General features: G+C 44.5%; 1 protein-coding gene across 2 annotated transcripts in view; it reads left to right on the top strand.

Annotated features, from left to right (window-relative positions):
- The window catches only part of LOC119183256 (Golgi-associated plant pathogenesis-related protein 1-like), a 179,286-nt gene that overhangs the window by 99,702 nt on the left and 61,155 nt on the right, over positions 1-18,429 (top strand). For both annotated transcript variants that reach the window (XM_075880411.1, XM_075880412.1), the window contains exons 2-3: positions 3,242-3,392; positions 8,470-8,619. In XM_075880411.1, coding sequence (XP_075736526.1) covers positions 3,243-3,392; positions 8,470-8,619 — 300 coding nt within the window. In that variant the 5' untranslated portion in view covers position 3,242. The remainder of the gene's footprint in view (positions 1-3,241; positions 3,393-8,469; positions 8,620-18,429) is intronic.

Genomic DNA, 18,429 nt, shown 5'->3' with positions numbered 1-18,429 from the left:
AAGTACTCTTGCGCAATAAAAATAAAGACTACCCGCAATCGAGCAAAATACATGACAAAATCAGCGAAATATTCAGGAAGAAACCCGAGGATGTGACTGAAGCAGGTTGTAATAATAATAATAATAATAATAATAATAATAATAATAATAATAATAATAATAATAATAATAATGGTGGTGGGGAGTCTCTCGGCTTACTGCACTGCCCCGCCACGGCGGTCTAGTGGATAAAGTACTGAGCTGCTGACCCGAAGGTCGAAAGTTCCGGGATCGAATCCCGGCTGCAACAGTAGAATTTTCGATGGAGGCAAAATGCTTAAGGCCCGTGTGCTTAGATTCAAGAGCACTTAGGAGCACATTAAACAAACCCAGGAGGTTGCAATTTCTTAAGCCTTCCACTACGGCGTTTTCCATATTCATATGGTGTATTTTGGACGTTAAGCCTCACATATCAATCAATCGGGCTGCTGGACTCGGGTCCTCGCCGCGGTAGTCTAGTGGCTAAGGTACTCGGCTGCTGACCCGCAGGTCGCGGCATCGAATCGCGGCTGCGGCGGCTACATTTCCGATGGAGGCGGAAATGCTGTAGGCTCGTGTGCTCAGATATGGGTGCACTAGACTGCACAAGAACCCCAGGCGGTCAAAATTTCCAGAGCCCTCCACTACGGCGTCTCTCATAATCATATGGTGGTTTTGTGACGTTAAATCCCACATATAAATCAATCAATTACTGGACTCGGGTAGTGTCGAAACGCATGTCGTACCGACTGTTTTGTTACGCACTTTTCATCCGTTTATAAGGCCTCAGACCCTATAGGACACAGATAATACAACAGCCAAAGGCACTTAGCACATCTCGTGGTCTATCGCTTGATAAAAACCTCATCTGCTCATGTATTAGGTGCTTAAGACCGTTATTATCGTCTGGCCCAGATGGCATTCCTTCCGCCATAGTAAAGGTTTTTGGTAGTATTGAATGCATGCATTTCTTATTCGGAGCATGTCAGGTGTATGTCGTTGTGCACGCACCGGCATGTGTTATTTCTTCGTTCTAACTCCCTCTCCCATAGCAAGAGCTGCGGGCGCGCGTGCTTATCCTCATCCGGCGGAGTCGCGGAGAGTGAGTGGAGAGGAGAAGCGTGCTCTGACTTGTGAGGAGCCTCAAATCGCGGGAGCTTCGTGGAGCTCCGGCGTGTGTGGAGAGAGTGTAGGAGAGGGATTTGATTGATTGATTGATATGTGGGGTTTAACGTCCCGAAACCACCATATGATTATGAGAGACGCTGTAGTGGGGGGCTCCGGAAATATCGACCACCTGGGGTTCTTCAACGTGCACTCAAATCTGAGCACACGGGCCTGCAACATTTCCGCCTCCATCGGAAATGCAGCCGCCGCAGCCGGGAATCGAACCCGCGACCTGCGGGTCAGCAGCCGAGTACCTTAGCCACTAGACCACCATGGCGGGGCTGAAGGAGAGGGAAGGTGGAGCGCTTTGCTGCTCCTTCTCTCGATGTTCGCTCTCTCTCACCCCTGCACCGCACTCTCCTGTGCGCTCACTCGTACGTATATATAAATGGAATGAAGTGCGCGTCTCACTCTCGACCATTCTCTGGTTGATGAATGCGTAAATTGTTACGGTACAAATCATCGTCTTGTCATTATTTTCGCCATTAAAATTACTACGCTCTGTACTATTGGCTCAAGAAATGCATTCGCATTTTCTGATGACTTCGTTTGGGTAGTTGTTACTGACTACAATATTTATTGACTGTCAGAACGCTTCCACATTTCCAAGCATGTGGAAAACTGCGTGTGTTTTTCTAGTATTGAGATAGGGCTGCAAGAGTGATGTTTTGATTATCACCCGATTTCTCTATTGCGTGCCACATCAAAGATTTTTCAGCTGGCTCTTCAGAACATATTGTATATTAACGTGAATAATTGATTCATTCCTAATTAACTCGGGTTCCTCCCTGGCTGCTCAACTACCACAAATATTCCTAGTTTCGTGACGCAAATCTTCTCCCCTATTTCTCAGAGAGGACAGGTTGGCGTAATCTACTGTGACCGGAGCAAGGCTTTTGACGTAGTCAGCCACTCACTATGTTTTGGTTAAACTTACAAACTTTGATGCTGACTCGTCTGTTCTGAATCTCCTGCACGTCTATCTGCTTATTAAATCATGTTATGTAGCCGTGAAGGGTCAAACGTCTTCTTTGTCTTCCCGTTGATCACGGGAGGATATGTTCAGGCATCTATCCAGATTATACATGGAAATTGTGTGGCTACACTCACGCATCACGTAGGTACATTTTCTGGGAATGTGCGAATATAGACAAAAAAAACGCAGTCAGTGAAGCTGCGGGGCGGTGATGGCCGCACTGCGCAGCTCGAACCTCCAAGCAGGATCAACTGTGGGCAATCCAGCAAGCCCGTGAGGTAGTGAGGAGACAAGAGCTCCGGTCCTCCTCGGGGGCGGCCTTTGCCAGGCCACGAATTTGCCAGACTTTTTAATAAAGTTTTTACTACCTGTCATTGACTTTTGTGCGTAAAGTTAAAATATCAAAATATTAGGACATCATGTTGCGATATCCAGAAATGCAAACTGTATACTTCGAAATTTGAAGGCGCTATAAAAAGCTGGAAGTGACAACGAAGAAGCGGTGGGTAAACCCCATTAACAATACTACATTCACACGAAGCCTTGACTCTACACAGAAAGCATATATGTATGGAAAGAACATCGGAATTAAAATAAGAAACTAAAAAGCTGGCAAAAACAATTTTATGCTTCTTATAAATTATTTAACGTCACTGCGGCGAGCCCCGCGCACACGAACTTGTGGCATGCACGCATACCCAATCGTCACCCTTCGAAGTCCAATCCGAACACTGGCGTCTCTCTCTATCTAACGCAAGCTGACTACAGTATATGTTACATTAGCAGGGTGAGGCTGTACACCTGATCACCGCCTGATCCCAGCCCACAGGACACCACTACAAGAACATGGGCAGAACTTCAACGGTAGGAAGTTGGGTGTGCGTGGACGAAAACGTGCAGCACAACGCGTCCGACTCGTGCCTACGGACACTTGCGAACGCTGTGGTGAAGTGGAAATCCTTGTACAAAATTGTCCCTGTGGTGTATCACTTCTGAAGCACCGGGAGGTGCAAAACGCTTATTTCGATTACGCTTGTATTTCCGAACTCCTTAATATTTGTACTTCTTTTTTCTCTCCAGCATGGAGTACTTCTTGGAAAAGCTGCGAATGTCCCGTTCTACCAAGGATGACGAGACTCCTCCCCCGTCGCCTTACGCAGACCAGCAGCGAAGGCCGTCGAGGCTCCTTGGCTGCCAGCTTCACTACCCATCGCCTACCTTCATCGACAGGGTGAGGCGGCAATGCTTATGGCCTAAATTATTCGTGCCTTACGCCAGTCCGTAAAGCACAGATATGAAAAATAGTTCGGAGGTGTCCTCAATCATTGACTCCGGTGTTTGGTAGGTACATTCGCACGTCGGTGTTTAGGGGCCCTAGTGGGCTCGCTGGCTTCCCTTCATGTTACGTGGCACTGCTCAAGTGCATTACAATGGCCGCTTAAACAGAGGCGTGGGGTTGAGATCTGCTCCGCCAGATGCCGCAAAGATCCTGGATGTCCCCATTCCTGTCCTGCCTGGCTTCAGTCCCTTTGGTTTCAATCAAATTTATTCCCCCGCTGAGTTGACTGAGTCGATAAATTTTCAATAATTATATCGATAGGTAATTCTCCCCTTTTTAAAAGTAAACCAGAAGTAAGAGATTGGTCGAATATATACGCATGGAAAAAAATATCATGTCGCCCAGTTCATGTGCCCCTAGTAAGTGTATGAAAGAAGTGTACATTTAAGGGCTCGTTCTTTTCTTGATAGACACAAAAATAATGAGAACTCATTATTACTAGTAAGTGTAGCATGATTAGTTAACTGGATGCTTTTATGAAGTACAAACAAAACCAAAACGAGCCACTCTTGAAGCAAGACGAGGAGTCATAAGCTACGAAGGCCTTCAAGTAAGAAGACACTGAATCATATGTGCCCTGAAGTCATGAATATTGGCTGTTTACGCTGGAGACCAGATATATATTTAAATTTGCAAATTTTGCAGGTGCCTCTTTAGTAATACACTTAGTTTTTCTGGTACACTGTAGTCACCTTGTCTTGCTGACATTTCTATTGTTGTCTTAATTGTCGAGACCTCAACACAGGCACCCACTGACATCATGATAACCGCGAAGGATATGTCCCATTAATATGCTTCCAGCCACGTTTCATACGGTAGATGCATTATTTTTTTCGGTCCTTATTGGAGACCACACTCACGGAATTGGTTAGTTTTTTTTTTTTTACATTCACAACCTTTTCTTTTTCTTTTTTATCGAATTTACTGCCGTATGATGAAAAGGGCTTGAAGTGTAGTTCTGAAGATCTTCTTGATGTTTTGTAGTGGTGAGCGAAAATTTTGAATTATGTATAGGAGGCGTGACTTATACTAAAGAATGTCCTCAGAATAGTGAAGTACTATTGTTATACATTACTTAATCGTTTCAAAAAAACTACGTATGCCGAAAGTATTCTCCAAGATCTTGAAAACAGCGGTTAATGCTCTAGTTCAAGAACTTGAAAGTTGTTCAAAACGGTATAACCATTTCTCGCATCAAGTTGGCCCTCACGAAGTGATGGGGCCACGAAATGAGTGATAGCTTGAGCGGACAGGTTACGAGTCTTCTATATTTAGCTTATCCTCTCGATGCAGTGGCCATTCTCGCTCAATATTTAAAGTCCGTTATGTCAAGTCAAAGCATAGTTGCAAAATTGGTAGAAAAAAAACATATCGTAGGTTCACCGTACAACATTATGGTATCTCACTGGCTAAAGAAAGTAGGTAGCAATCTGATATGATGGTATTGTTGTTTTTATGGCTGCCAATGAGGTAGGCAAAAGTTTTGCCATTGTGCAGATAAAGAATGAGGGAGTAAAAGACAAGAAGCAGAGCGATATTTGTTTTGAACAATGCACCAACAAATACACTGATTGCCGTACAAGTTTTGTGTATATAAGGTCTCTTTCTGCTCTTGTCGCTTCTACGTATGACAGACGCGTCCTGCAGCAATCAGAGATCACTGAAACATAAGAACCGAAGGCTCACCTTCCGATCTTTCTTTACAGGGTCGAGAGCGTGAGTGCACGCCAAAATCGATAAATGCGAACTTTCGTGCTGACATATGAATGAATAAGCGCACCTCATGACTGAGTCATATGGCTTATTTGCAATATGGGCGGCGCATGCATGACCCAATTATTGATTAACTTGCACAAAGATGAAATCAAATCCCTCAACAATTATATTTTGTGGAAGCCATTTAGTGTGTCAGAGTGATATGTTCGCATTGCATGGGCATGCGCAGATAAGTTTTCGTGCCATCGTTCTTTTCCGCTGGCGCGCTTCTTCATTTGTTGGGCAGGCGCTCGTGGTGTACCGAATTCCTACTTGTGCCCGTGTTTGCACACCCTGTTCCTTTTAGAAGGAATACATAGCAACTTGATATGTGGGGTTTACCGTCCAAAAGCCACCATATAATTATGAGAGACGCCATAGTCGAAAACTCCGGAAATTTCGGCTCCTGGAGTTCTTTAACGTACGCCCAAACATGAGCACAAGGCCTACAGCATTTTCACCTCCATCGAAAATGCAGCTACCGCCACCGGGATTTCATCCCGTGACCTGCGGGTCAGCAGCCGAGTATCTTATCCACTAGACCACCGCGGCAGGGGTACCTGACAGGAGGAGGAATTGCAATTCAAAAATTATCTCGAAATTCAGGAGTTTTCGGATTACGGTGGCATCACTATACATATATTATTGTGTGAGATCACAGAGAACTATTAGATATGCAAACATCCATGCAAACAGCTATGAGAACAGCTATGCAAGGTTGGCATGTCACTAACCAAGAATAATTCCCACTAAAAGAAAAAGAGAAGACTTTGCACTACGCGAATATATGTATATATACTGTTTTTGCAGATGTACATGATACGTATAAAGAACGCAGGCATCAGTGTCACAAGAAAGAAAGGAGGCAAGCATCACGTAGGCAAAGAAGTTTATTTTGATTCGGGGACTACGCTGGAGACATCGGCAGGCCGCACCCATAGGAGATGCATCTCCTCGGCCATGTCATGGGCTCCCTGGATAGCCTGTGAATTGTCTTCTTTCTCGTCGCTAGTGAGAAGGGATCGCTAGTCCTTCTCTGCAGAGAGAGACACGGGGCTCTCGTGCAGTGCTGTACATGACCATAGCATGTGCTGCGAAGTTCAACGCGCGTTATTACGACAGCGAGGACAGCCTGGCTCTAAGCCATACAAGTACATAGAACATTTAAGTGAAAGAGCGTATGCCCCCGTCTGTAGCAGGCGTTAAGTGATCGACTGAGCTCTGCTTAAAAGCGGATGCGGCAGGGGGAACTTCCACCATTGCAACTGATGGCGCTTGCAAATTTTATAAAAGGTTGGGAGGAGATCTCGGTTGTACCAGCTCGCGTCCTCAGCCTCCGAATGGTTCTCCCCTACGTGGAATGTTAGACTTCGTGCCCGGGAGTGTGCCGACACGTTGGCAACAAGGACGGTGTCGTCTACATGTCAGCCAACGTGGGCGGGTAACCAGAGGTTGTGCATTTTGCCTGTTCAATTGGCAGCAGACAGAACTCTAGCGGCTTCCTGGTATACCGAACCCATCATAAAGGCTCGGTCGGTTGCTCGCGAGTCTGTGTGGAGACGAGGACCATCTTCGAAGGAGCGTGTAATATTGGTTATAGATACAATACAATCAGGCAAGTGACTCCAGTCTTTTTTTGTGTCACGGTGTGCGTGATATGAATGTATTATACAAAGTCGCCGTATTGCAACGGAGACACCCGATATTTGTGGTCAACACGAGACAAATCATAAGTGTTTGTTCAAACAAGCTGGTTTGTTAAAGACAAGTGGTGATGATCTTCATTGAAACTACAAATATGGAAATGACTTTAGCGCATTGAAAGGGAAGGTGGTTATGAGCTGTTTTTCATTGTTATCAGGAAAGATAAACTCTTGTGTTGGATGTGTGGTTGTTATAGGAAAGGACAGAGGATACGTTAAATAGACCACATATGTTAAAAGCCAAAGGGATATCGCTGGGAGCTACATATCTGAAGTACGAAAGCGTGGGAGAAACAAAATAGGAAGAATCAGCCCGCGTATTCAAAGCTTTGAGATGTCTTCGTCAGAATTCTGCTGAATACCTTATCTATAAGGAAGAAAAAACAATCATTTGACCGTTTTGTTTTCTTGGAGCATAAGGTCAAAATCCTGGGTCCAGGCTGGAACTCACCTGGGTATCTAGTTTGAAACAGGCAAGAGTTTTTTGAAGTTGCACTTCGTCTTGTGGAAGGCTCCTTGGAAGACTTGCGAGTGTCTATTCACAAAAACACCTTCAGTAATGGTTGTTTATAAGAAAAAACTTCAAAAAGTTTGCAAATTTTGATGCTGCATCAATTATTATCGAAGACCGGTGATTAATTAGGAATGAGCGCTTATGAAAGTAAACATTGGCAATATTGGGCCATTCTTCAGTTTTGACCCCTTAGGCAAGCTGTTTAACATGCAGTTAAATCACTGTTAGATACAACATGACCTCCTTTTCTTACTTAATCTTTCCGGAACACGTTGGCCATGGCCGTATTTCATCACGCGTTGTTTTGCTAATACAGCACAAGCAACTGCATAGGCAAGCGAACGGGCCTTAAAGTTACGTCAAACAATAAATAAAAATGACAATGGCTTTACTTATTTATGCTTGGGTTGGTGTAGAAAGAAGTATGGTCAAGCTTATTGTTTGGCCTAGTTCTCTGTCTGGTTACGCTTCTCGAGATATGCGGCTTGTTCTTCCTCCGTCTCCTCGGCTTGCTGCCTTCTCTTGGTTCCGTTCCGACGACTAAGCTTGGGTTCTTTCAGTCTCACCAACTTACTTTCCATAGCTGCCGACGTATCTCACCGAGCCACCACTTTTATATATACGATACAACGCCGTCTCCTGGTCTGTTGCTGCAGCGTGGTTTCACCAGCTCCATGCACCGGGTCCTCTGTCGTCATGCCAGATGGCACTGTGAGTGGCGCTGCCAGCTGCGGCGGTTGCTAGGCAACGACTGAGCTCATGGTGTGGCCACCGGCCACAGCTACACGGCGAGAATACGGCCAACGTAGCTCTCGCTACCATTAAAGAAGACCAATTTCGTATCACCCTGTAGCGGCAGCGTCGAGTATTTAATACTGGGCCATTCGTGTCGTCGATTAATTCTCTTCAAGTCATCGAACTTTAATATGCAGAAACACTATTGGTGAGAGCGGTGCATGTGGTGATTTATGACAAACATGCCATGTGTCCCCCACAGGTGCTCTTGGCCCGGTCGCTCAAGGTGCGACGCACGGAAGGTGAAGGCGTGGCTGAGTTCAGCAACAGTGAGTTTGTTCAAGAGTGCCTGCGTACACACAACGAACTCAGGCTCCGGCACGAGGTACCTCCGCTGCGGCTCTGCTCCAAGGTACGCATTTACACTGCGCCGCAGTAGATGCTGCTGTAACAAGAGTCCAACTAGAGCAACTGTATACACGTACTCTCTTTCGCAAGCACACACGGAAACAACAGTGACCCCATCTGTTACTCTTTGGGGGCCACAATACCGCGGAACATGGGGTGCATCGTGTCCATTTTTCGATGCCCCAGTCTTCAACGCCACTGCAACGCACGGACTGTGAAATTTAACACACCTGTATATAAGCCGCGATCACCTTCCGTATAACGGGCCTCATGCTTGGCCACCACCCAACTTTGATCACTGGAATCAAGCACCGTTCCACCACTAATTGTTAGACTTGATACATGTAGTAAATTTGTGAGTGTGTGTTTACAAAACCATACATTACCACGTACGTCAAAGGTGCTAACCTTAGGAGTTAAAAAAAGAAACCATAAACGCAATTGGAGCGCTTGAAAAGGAGCAACTTGACGTTTTCATTCTTCCCTTTTATCATCATCAATATAATCATCATTGACATACTTTATGTCCACCGCTGGATGAAGGCTTCCGAGCGCTTTCCAACTACTTTTTATGCACCAGCTGACTTCAAGCTATTCTCACAAATTTATCTAATCTCAAAGGGCCACACAATAGTAATAATAAGAATAACTTCTTTATTTCCGTCAACGATGGAGGAGACTGCGGGTAAAAGTTGCTTGAGACACAAGCAAGTTGACAGGGGCCCACAGCCACCTCTACAATGCAGGCAGTGACCACACACATGGTGAGACAGAAACAAGAAACATTACTGTTCATTCATATATAAACAGTTACATCAGCATTACTCTTGTTTACTATGTGAACATAAATTGATGAAATGGTCGCGCAATGCTCGCACAGAAGTAAATGGTGTATCAATTTTGGATTTATGACATGAGTTCAAAAGGGTTGATAAAGTGTTAGATATTCGCTGCGTAGATTCAATTGTCCGCGCAGTGACCACTGCCCACTGTTCTGTGTGACGAGTGCCATGTTAATGTGTGTTTTTTGCTAGATTAGATAGCTCATGGAAAAACTTTGTTTTCTTTTATTTTTAGCGTTTGAACACAAGACTTATAAAGGTTAAAGACGCGAATTATATTTGCTTTCTAAAATAAATTTGATGTGTGAGAGTTATATTGGACATTGAAAACTAATCGTGGAAACTTTTTCTGTATTATGTGAAGTCTTTTAAGATTAGATTGTGTTGTCGTACCCTATACCAAAAAACAATAATCCAAGGAAAAAAAGAGTGTGTTGTAGACAACAAGCTTTATTTTAAAGGGTAACATACATCTGTGATTCGCCATCACAGCGACCACTCTAGATATCTTAGCTAAAACTGATTCGGTGCGTATAGATCCCAAAGCATATTTTGTGTAAAGGTGACCCCCAGTAGTTTTACAATATCTAATATTTCAATTTTTTCATGTGCATAAAAAAGGGTGGTGTTATTGCAGCTTGTCTGCTTAGATTTCGGCCTGAAAATCACGATGTTAGTTTTTTTTGTATTATTTGAAGAGTGTTTCCTACTGACCACATATGGAGGCTTTTTTTGAGCGGCGTTGGCTTTGTTCTGAAGGCTACCAAGTTCAGGTGAGGAGAAAAATGGGCTGGCGTCTTCAGCGTACATAACGTATTTTGCGTTACTGTATATATGTAATAGGTCATTTATGTAATGATCTGCTATCCTACATTCTGCACTCGCTTTACGACTGCCCATTCTTTACCTTTAATGCGCATCATCAATTACATGCCCTGAACGCATCGCAAGGCTAGCCGGACTTCTATTTTTACGCAACATGATTTTAATTTTAAAATATCAGCTTTACCTCCGTTTGCTCATTGCAATCTCTAACGCTTGCCTTTTGTTTTCTTAGTAACGCTTTTGTTTTTCGTTTTGTCGCTCGTTGCGTCATCTTTAGATGCTTCTCGAGTTTTTTTTTGTTGTTGTTGTTAACCTCCAAATATTTCCCGATGGACTCAATGCTTGCGTATGCTGTATTGCCACGTGTCATCATGGACGAGCCATCAACCGTGGCATGTATGAACGAACACAGTTGGGGTGAAAGAACAGAGCACCTTTCCCGGGCTGCTTCCTGACAAGGCGCATGCTCCTGGCTGTCTGTTTTGTTTGCCCTATGGCCTCATTACTGTAACTTGTATAACGATGTAGATATATTGGTTTTGTACTCCTGTAATCGATAGAATGCGAGGTGCCACTTGCCCTCCGACCAGTGGCGCGTACCAGAAGTGAGGCCTGCATAATGCTCACAAAAATTAAATTAAGACTAAGACTAAGCGAGCAGCGTGTGGCTTTGCGCTCCCGTAATTTCGTCACATTGGGGGGGGGGGGGGGGGTAGCTGACACGCGATTCTCACCACATACGTTACCTGCCGTGGTTCTGGGCGCGCAGGCTTTGTGGTATTTGAGTAACATAAATTTTGCATATATATATATATATATATATATATATATATATATATATATATATATATATATATATAGGTATGACACTAATCAGCGGCTGCATCGAATCACTCATCAATTCTGCACATCATCAAAATGGAAGAACAGCTGAAAGCTGAAAATAAGTCTTCTACGATATCACTCCAGAGAGAAGTTTCCCGGAGTGAAAAAGGTATACCTGGCACATGACAGGCGACTTAAGTCACATGACCACTAGCCTTCAATGTACGTAAACCTTAGCATCTGCACATCACTACATGTTGCAGGTCGCACTTCGTGTGGAAGGTCACGTTGTTGAAAGTGCAAGTGGCACAATATCCCTCTAAATTAACACACAAACAAGGGAGGAACAAGAGGAAAAGGAAATGCAGGGATGTTAACTAGTCTGGAGCGATCGGTATGCTACCCTACACTGAGGATAGGGATGAGGGAGTTTGAAAGATGGAAAAAAGGAAAGAAAAGAGAGCTCGCACACGCGTTGAGTTCACAAATGCTGACGACTTAGAACATATTGCCGCACACTAACTGACGAAATTCCGAAAAGACGCGGTTTTAGTCCACTGGAGTTGCACTTAATGATGGATGCTTTCTTGACTTCTTAGAAATGTTCGCGATCACTAGCCATAATTCTACATGAGCGATTCAAGTACTGGTACACAATTTTCTTAAATAGTCAATGCGAAGTGCTCAAGATGTTTTTTTTTTTGTTTTCTATTAGCAGTTCTAAGTATGGTCCTCACTGCAGCCGATCACGGGAGCGAAATCCTAAGCGACACATATATATGGGTCTGTTTTATCACTCAAATTGCCAATTTTGCCTGTTTAGATTTTCAAAAAGTTTATTAGAATAGAGCAAGTAGTCTGTTTCCAGCAAATTAGCGTTTTTTGTTTACTTCAGACAGAAAAGGGCTATCGGTTAAAGTTACGGTGTACTTGAAAGCAACCAAAAAGCAAGCGCTCTTGCGTTTTGCACCACAGGGCTTGCCGAATAATGCGCGTATGTGACTTCTGCGACGCACTCGCCTGCACTGGCTCTTAGCGAGCCTTCGAGTTTTTCTTCGGATGCAATCACTCTGAGCAGCTCGGCTGCGCCCATACCACCGGTGTTTACTGAAGCCACAAGTAATTTCCGGAAGGGATAATAGAAGGGGGCGGGCAGCTGCCGGCGTCGCATTTCGAATCTCTACGCTGGCGCGGAGGCATATACGCAAACGTAGGCAGAATATGTGAGCGATGATAGAGTACTGTGCGTATTAAGTCTGGAGACTCTGCTACCGGCAAAATAATCGACATGAAGGACTTCAAGTATATATGGGGCAACTGAGCAACAGAGGCTCTATAGACCTTTTAATATACATGCAAATATGTAAGTGGCATTAAAACGCAGTCTTAAAATATTGCCCTCACTCTTTCAGCACAGGAATTGCAAATTTTTGGCTCCGGTTTTATGCTATCACCTCTTTCAGAATTTGCACGAAGTAAAATTCAAATAGCACATAGCAAGAGAGTTGGTGTTGAAGAAATGAGGGTACATGAAAAGCAGTCCGTGGAATGTAAGGTGTAAGCATCCCAGAAGGTAATATCAGACTCTATAACATGTTGCTATACTGAAACCCACAGTGGCTGTAGATCAGAACTGCATACCTCCGGAAATCAGACGCCACAATGTTTCATCAGGTCGAAGCAGAAGCGTCAAACGTGTTGCTTTTCGCAACTCTTGAGCTGAACTAGTCACATAAAGTAACTGCCGAGAAATGCTGTTAGATGTTATGCGCATATACCTTCACCGCATATACCACGCGTTCCTGATGAGCCACATCAATTACGTCGCCTCTGCTCACAACTGGACGAAGGTGAAAAAGATGAAACTAAACACACTCATGCGCAAATGTATTAAACAAGTCCTTGGTTTACCTCAAAACACGAGTACTTCCCGTCTCGACCAAGTAGGCATGCACAACAACATCGATGAAGTGATCGAGGCCCAGACCACGGCCCAAGTGATCCGCCTCACCTCCTGTAAGACAGCCGCCGATTTCTAAGCGAGGCTGGCATGTCCCCATATCCCTACCTTGAACGCACAGTAACCCTCCCCAGAGCTGTCCGCGCTACCTACCCCATTTCGAGAAATGTTCTCCAGCAACACAACAAAGGCAGACGCCTGGCCCACGCTCGTGCAATCCTCTACCGTACCGCTGCGAATCGCAACCGTATTCGTCGATGCGCCGCAATACAATGACTACTCCACATTCGCACTCGTGGTAGTATATGGCGACGGTGCTCTACGCCCAGCCGCCTCGGTTAGGCTAACAACGAACGCCATAGCTGAGCAGGTTGCTATAGCTTTAGCGATGATAGACCCCTCACACACCCATGTCTTCACAGACTCTCGCGCCACCATTCGGGCTTAAGAAAGAGGCAGCATCGCTCGAGAAGCAGCCTACATTCTACAAACACGCAAATGCATGGGCTTACATTACCTCTCTCGGTTCCCTGGCCACATGGGCAAAGACGTACAACCACAGCAATCTAACCTCAATGAAATCGCTCATGATTGAGCGTGAGAACTGACCCGCTGCTGCGATCAATCAGGCACCGAAGAGCTGGGCCCAGACGTACACCTTAATGACTCTTTACTCACCTTCCACGAAATTACCTTCTACCGAAACAGCGGAAGCCAATACCCTTTACCACATGCAAAGCTCGAACGCGTGCAAGAGGTAGCCTTTCGCATGCTACAAACGAGATCGTACCCATCACAGGGCCGACTCAGCTGTTACGACTCGGACATAGAATCACAATGCCCAGACTGCTCAGAAGTGTACTGCTCACTCGGACACATGCTCTGGCAATGTCCCACGTTACCTCGAGGACCTCTCACCAGTAAGTCAGACTGAGAAGAGGCACTCAGGAGCCCCAATCTCTGAAACCAACAAAAGGCAGTCCAGAGGGCCCAAGAACTGGCGGAATGCCACTACGTTCCCGCCCCGACTCGAGCATCGCCTACAGTAGTGACTGCTCGGATGTCTCTCGTGAACATCCTGGTGGCTTAAACTCGTCAGGACCTTTAATAAAGTTCTTGACTGACTGACTGACTGGCTTGAAGGTAAGGTGTAAGCATCCCAGAAGGCAGTCTCAGACTCTCTAACATGTAGCTAGTGAAACCAACAACGGAGTAGATCCGAACTGTAAGCGTCCGGAAATCAGAAGCCACAATGGGTCATCAGGTCGAAGCAGTAGCGTCAAACGTGTTGCTTTTCACAGCTCCTGAGCTGAACTAGTCACATAAAGTAACTTCCTAGGAATGCTGTTAGATGTTATGCCAGGGTGCTGAAAAAGAACTCATGGAACGGCTGTGATCAACATAGAGTTTTTGTTTTGTTTTCTTTGAAAGTTCAAACAGCCAGTCCGCGAAGACTGCATATTTGTTCAACAGCAGCATGCTGTTTAAAATATCATTTTCTCGAATTTACTTTTGAGTACCTTGATCATCTGACTCGCATTTCAGCCTTCTGGAGCCGTCTACTCCTGTGAATTTTTTTCGAAACAACAATAACATTGTTCTAGCTGTAAAAAGCACAATAATTTCGAAAAACTGAATCTTCAAACTGGCACATATGCTTTGAAAAGTCACAAACCCTTAAAGGCACTCATGGCAGACCGGTGTAACATTGTTTCGTTTTGTAGCAAAACAGACCGCGTGCTGATGTCACTATATGATAGCACATTGTTTTATATTATGAAACATAAATATCAGTGCTAAAGTCAAGGTATAATGAATGCCAACCGTACTACGGGCACATCACTCAATCCAAAGAAACAAAGATGAGGTCACCACTTACTACGTGGTTGTCTCCACCATACGCTTATTCTCTTCGTTTACTTGTTATATCCTCCTTAATTAATGATTTTTTGTTATTCTTGTTCAATTTGCTACTAACGAGATTTGTATATATATGTAATTTTCTAATCAAATTAGCAGTTGTCACTTCGCACTCGTGTTGCGTACTACACATGTGTTTTTGTGAGACTTTTTTCGTGTTAAACCATTGCATCGCACTGTCAATTAAAAAGGTTTGTTCATGATTTTTTATTTATATTTCTGGCCTGAAGCCTAATTGCGTGGCATCACTCTCTTTGGGAAGGGCTTTCCGACGTCTAATACCTGTTCGCATAGATTCTAATAGAGGATTTTTAAGTGAAAATTGTCTTCGCTGAGCTATAGAGAATTTTCATTGTGGACTCCTATCAGCTGTTCTGATTTAGCCGCTGCAGAGAAGAATATTGTTACGAGAAGGCGACTGACTCGAAAAAGTAGACACAAATATATTTACAGCCGGTGAATCAAGCAGCGCCAGTATGTCTTCTTTGTCCTCTTCATATCCATGCCACTGGTAGGTAGCATGGCCCCATGCATCGGAGGCACCATCACGGAGCTTAAGAGGTAATTATCTGACGTGCTCTTGTGGCACTTGATCCGCGAGACATGAGCAATATGACTGGACCACACAGCAGATGATGATGGATATATTGTACTGATCTCATAGGGGACAGGTGTTAGTTAACGCAATACAAGGTAAGGTTCCGTGTAATGAGACACAAGTTTTTCTAATAGGCCCACCCGACGATGAGGAGACCAGAGTAAAATGAGGGTATCGGGAGCATAATGTACGTCTCGATGTTCCGCATTGTACCGATGCCGTTGGTTGGTGTGTGACGCTATCAGCCGAGCGCGGGTGAGCTCACGGACATGATCGGCTTGCGCGATGGCGTCGGAGCCTTACTCGCTGGTGGACGAAGTATGAGCTGAGATCACTGTGTCCAGTGGTAAAGTCTGCTCTCTTTCGTATAGGTAGAACAGCGAAAAGCCCGCTGTGTCATGACGGGATGAATTATACGCGAAAGTTGCGCAGGGTAAGGCAAGATCACAGTCTCGGTGGTCGGTCGAGACGTACATAGTGAGCATATTTGTGAGTGTGCGGTTAAAGCGTTCCATGAGGCCGTTTCCTTGAGGGTGATAGGCAGTAGTCAGTGTGAGTTGCATGGAACAAGAACGCAGGATGTCGGCGATGACTTGAGAAAAAACAATGTATGGCCACGGTCTGTGAGGAGTTATTTGTCTGAGGGCACCGTGAACAAATATAACAACCCGTAACAAGAAGTGAGTGACGTCTGTTGCACAGCTTGTTAGTAGAGCTCGCGTAATAGCGTAGCGTGTAGCGTAATCTGTAATCATGGCTATTCATTTGTTCCTCAATGTTGATGTGGGAAATGGACCAAGCAGGACTAACCCAACATGGTAAAATGGTTCCGCGGGTATGTCGATTGGTTGAAGATGGCCAGCGACGGTGTTTTACGACGTTGACATAACTCACACGTGGTGACGTATCGGCGTATCGAGCGAGCAAGGCCTGACCAGAAGAAAAGACATCGGACGCGCTCGTACGTGCGAGATACGCTAAGGTGTCCAGCCGGGGTAGCGTCGTGAAGTTCGGTGAAAACACAGTGCTGCGAATTCTCAGGCACAACAATGAGAAGGTCGGACCCGTCAGGTGAAAAATTGCGGGGGAATAAGACACCCTTTTGAAAAACAAAGTGACGGGCAGAAACACTACTTGGGGAAGATTCCGTACGGCTGATGATGCCAAGCAGCAATGGATCCCATTTCGGACCTTGCCAATGGTAAGGAATATTTATTAACTGAGTAGTTAGGAAAACATATTGATTACGCACCGAAATTTGCATTTTTTGTGTATTCATAAGCCGTCAATCTGGCGACTCGAGTGACAACAATATGGTCATAAATATTTAGATTGACTTAATTTTAACATTGTCGTGCTGCTGGAAAAAATGTCCCGTATACGCGAGGCGTTTTGTTTAAACACCCCTTTCATTAGTTACAGACCCCCGGTACAGCCCAATCATCTTCAGTAAGTGCATTAGAATTCTGATGTTCGTATACAAGGTATATGCAGCCAAGGTCTCTGCCTCCTTTTTTTTTTTTTTTTGACAATTTTAATGACAGGTAGCGAAAAAGAAGACACAAACTAATCACTTTGTTTGTGTCTTTTCTACCTGTCCGTGCTCTTTTGCTTGGCTGCATGTAACTATTTCAACCAAACTAGCACGAAAACGTGTCCGGACAAAGACAGTCAACTTTGCCGCAAGCAATTAGCTCGCTGCATGTCTGCAACATCGTGATGACTGATCGGTGGTTGAATATCCAGACAAGTGAAAAGTTATGTACCAGGTATAATCTTCGTATTTCAGCATTGGGCGCCCTTGCGATAACAGAAGATGGAGGGGGGAAATATGAACCCTGAATTATGTAATTTATGAAGAAGCAAAGCACAGCGCTTTTGGGTCAAAAGGGGAGTAAAAGAAAAGAGCGCGAAAGGCCACACTCTCAAGAAATTAGTACCCGATGCCACGCATAATCTCAGGCCGGACAATTTCTTTTAAAAAAGTAAAACTGCTCGGTGACCCCACGAATTGAGCCCAGTACCTCCTAGATTATAGTTGAATGCTCTAATCGATCGTCCACTGCTGCAGTTCTTGGTCAAAAATAGAAAAAATAATTAGAATGCGTTCGCCCAAGGTTACTAAAAGGTAGAAACCACAAAGTGCGGCTGTAGAACCGTGCATTATTTATCTTGTACATTACTGTCATGATGTTGAGATAGCCGGCTCTAACGTAAGCTACCTTCCCAAATTTTGTCTAGTGTAAATAAAAAAATAAAAATATATTGGTTATGACAACGCTAATCAACTATTCTGAATTCATTGTCACTAGTGTCACTTTCACAAAATGAATACTCAGTTTGTTTCCATTATTCTTATTTAACAAAGATTTGGCTCATTACCTCACAACTCTCCTAATTAGCATTGATTCTCACATCGAAAGACAGCCACACTTCATCTCGCTTTCTGTGTGGCTGTCGCTCTCATAAAACGCTTACTCCACATGTTTATGCTGTCCAAGCATCCCACGCTGCTTTGCGGAAACTTTCCCTCACGTGTGCTGGGCCAGAAAAATGTCTTCATTATCTATCACTTCGATTTCAGGCTTTTGCGGAGATGAAACGAGAGCCGTTCTCTTTCTTTTTTTCGTAGTTTTCGTGCGTGTGATAACGTCTTTTGACTTCAACACTCATATACACGTCCCTTGTTTAGTTTTCTCATTCAAACCCCGCTGGGCGAAATAACTGCACCATGTTTTGTGAAAAGCATTCGCACTGAAACACCTCCCGACGAGTCTCCCTCGTTTTACGTAGACACTTATCTAAGCGTAAGCGTATCCACGTTCTCACATTCCGGCTTTATCA

This window comes from Rhipicephalus microplus, chromosome X (genome assembly GCF_043290135.1).
Source record: "Rhipicephalus microplus isolate Deutch F79 chromosome X, USDA_Rmic, whole genome shotgun sequence".
In the NCBI taxonomy this organism is placed as follows: Eukaryota; Metazoa; Arthropoda; class Arachnida; order Ixodida; family Ixodidae; genus Rhipicephalus; species Rhipicephalus microplus.
The sequence above is the reverse complement of the archived record's forward strand: the minus strand, read 5'-3'. Positions and strand labels throughout refer to the sequence as shown.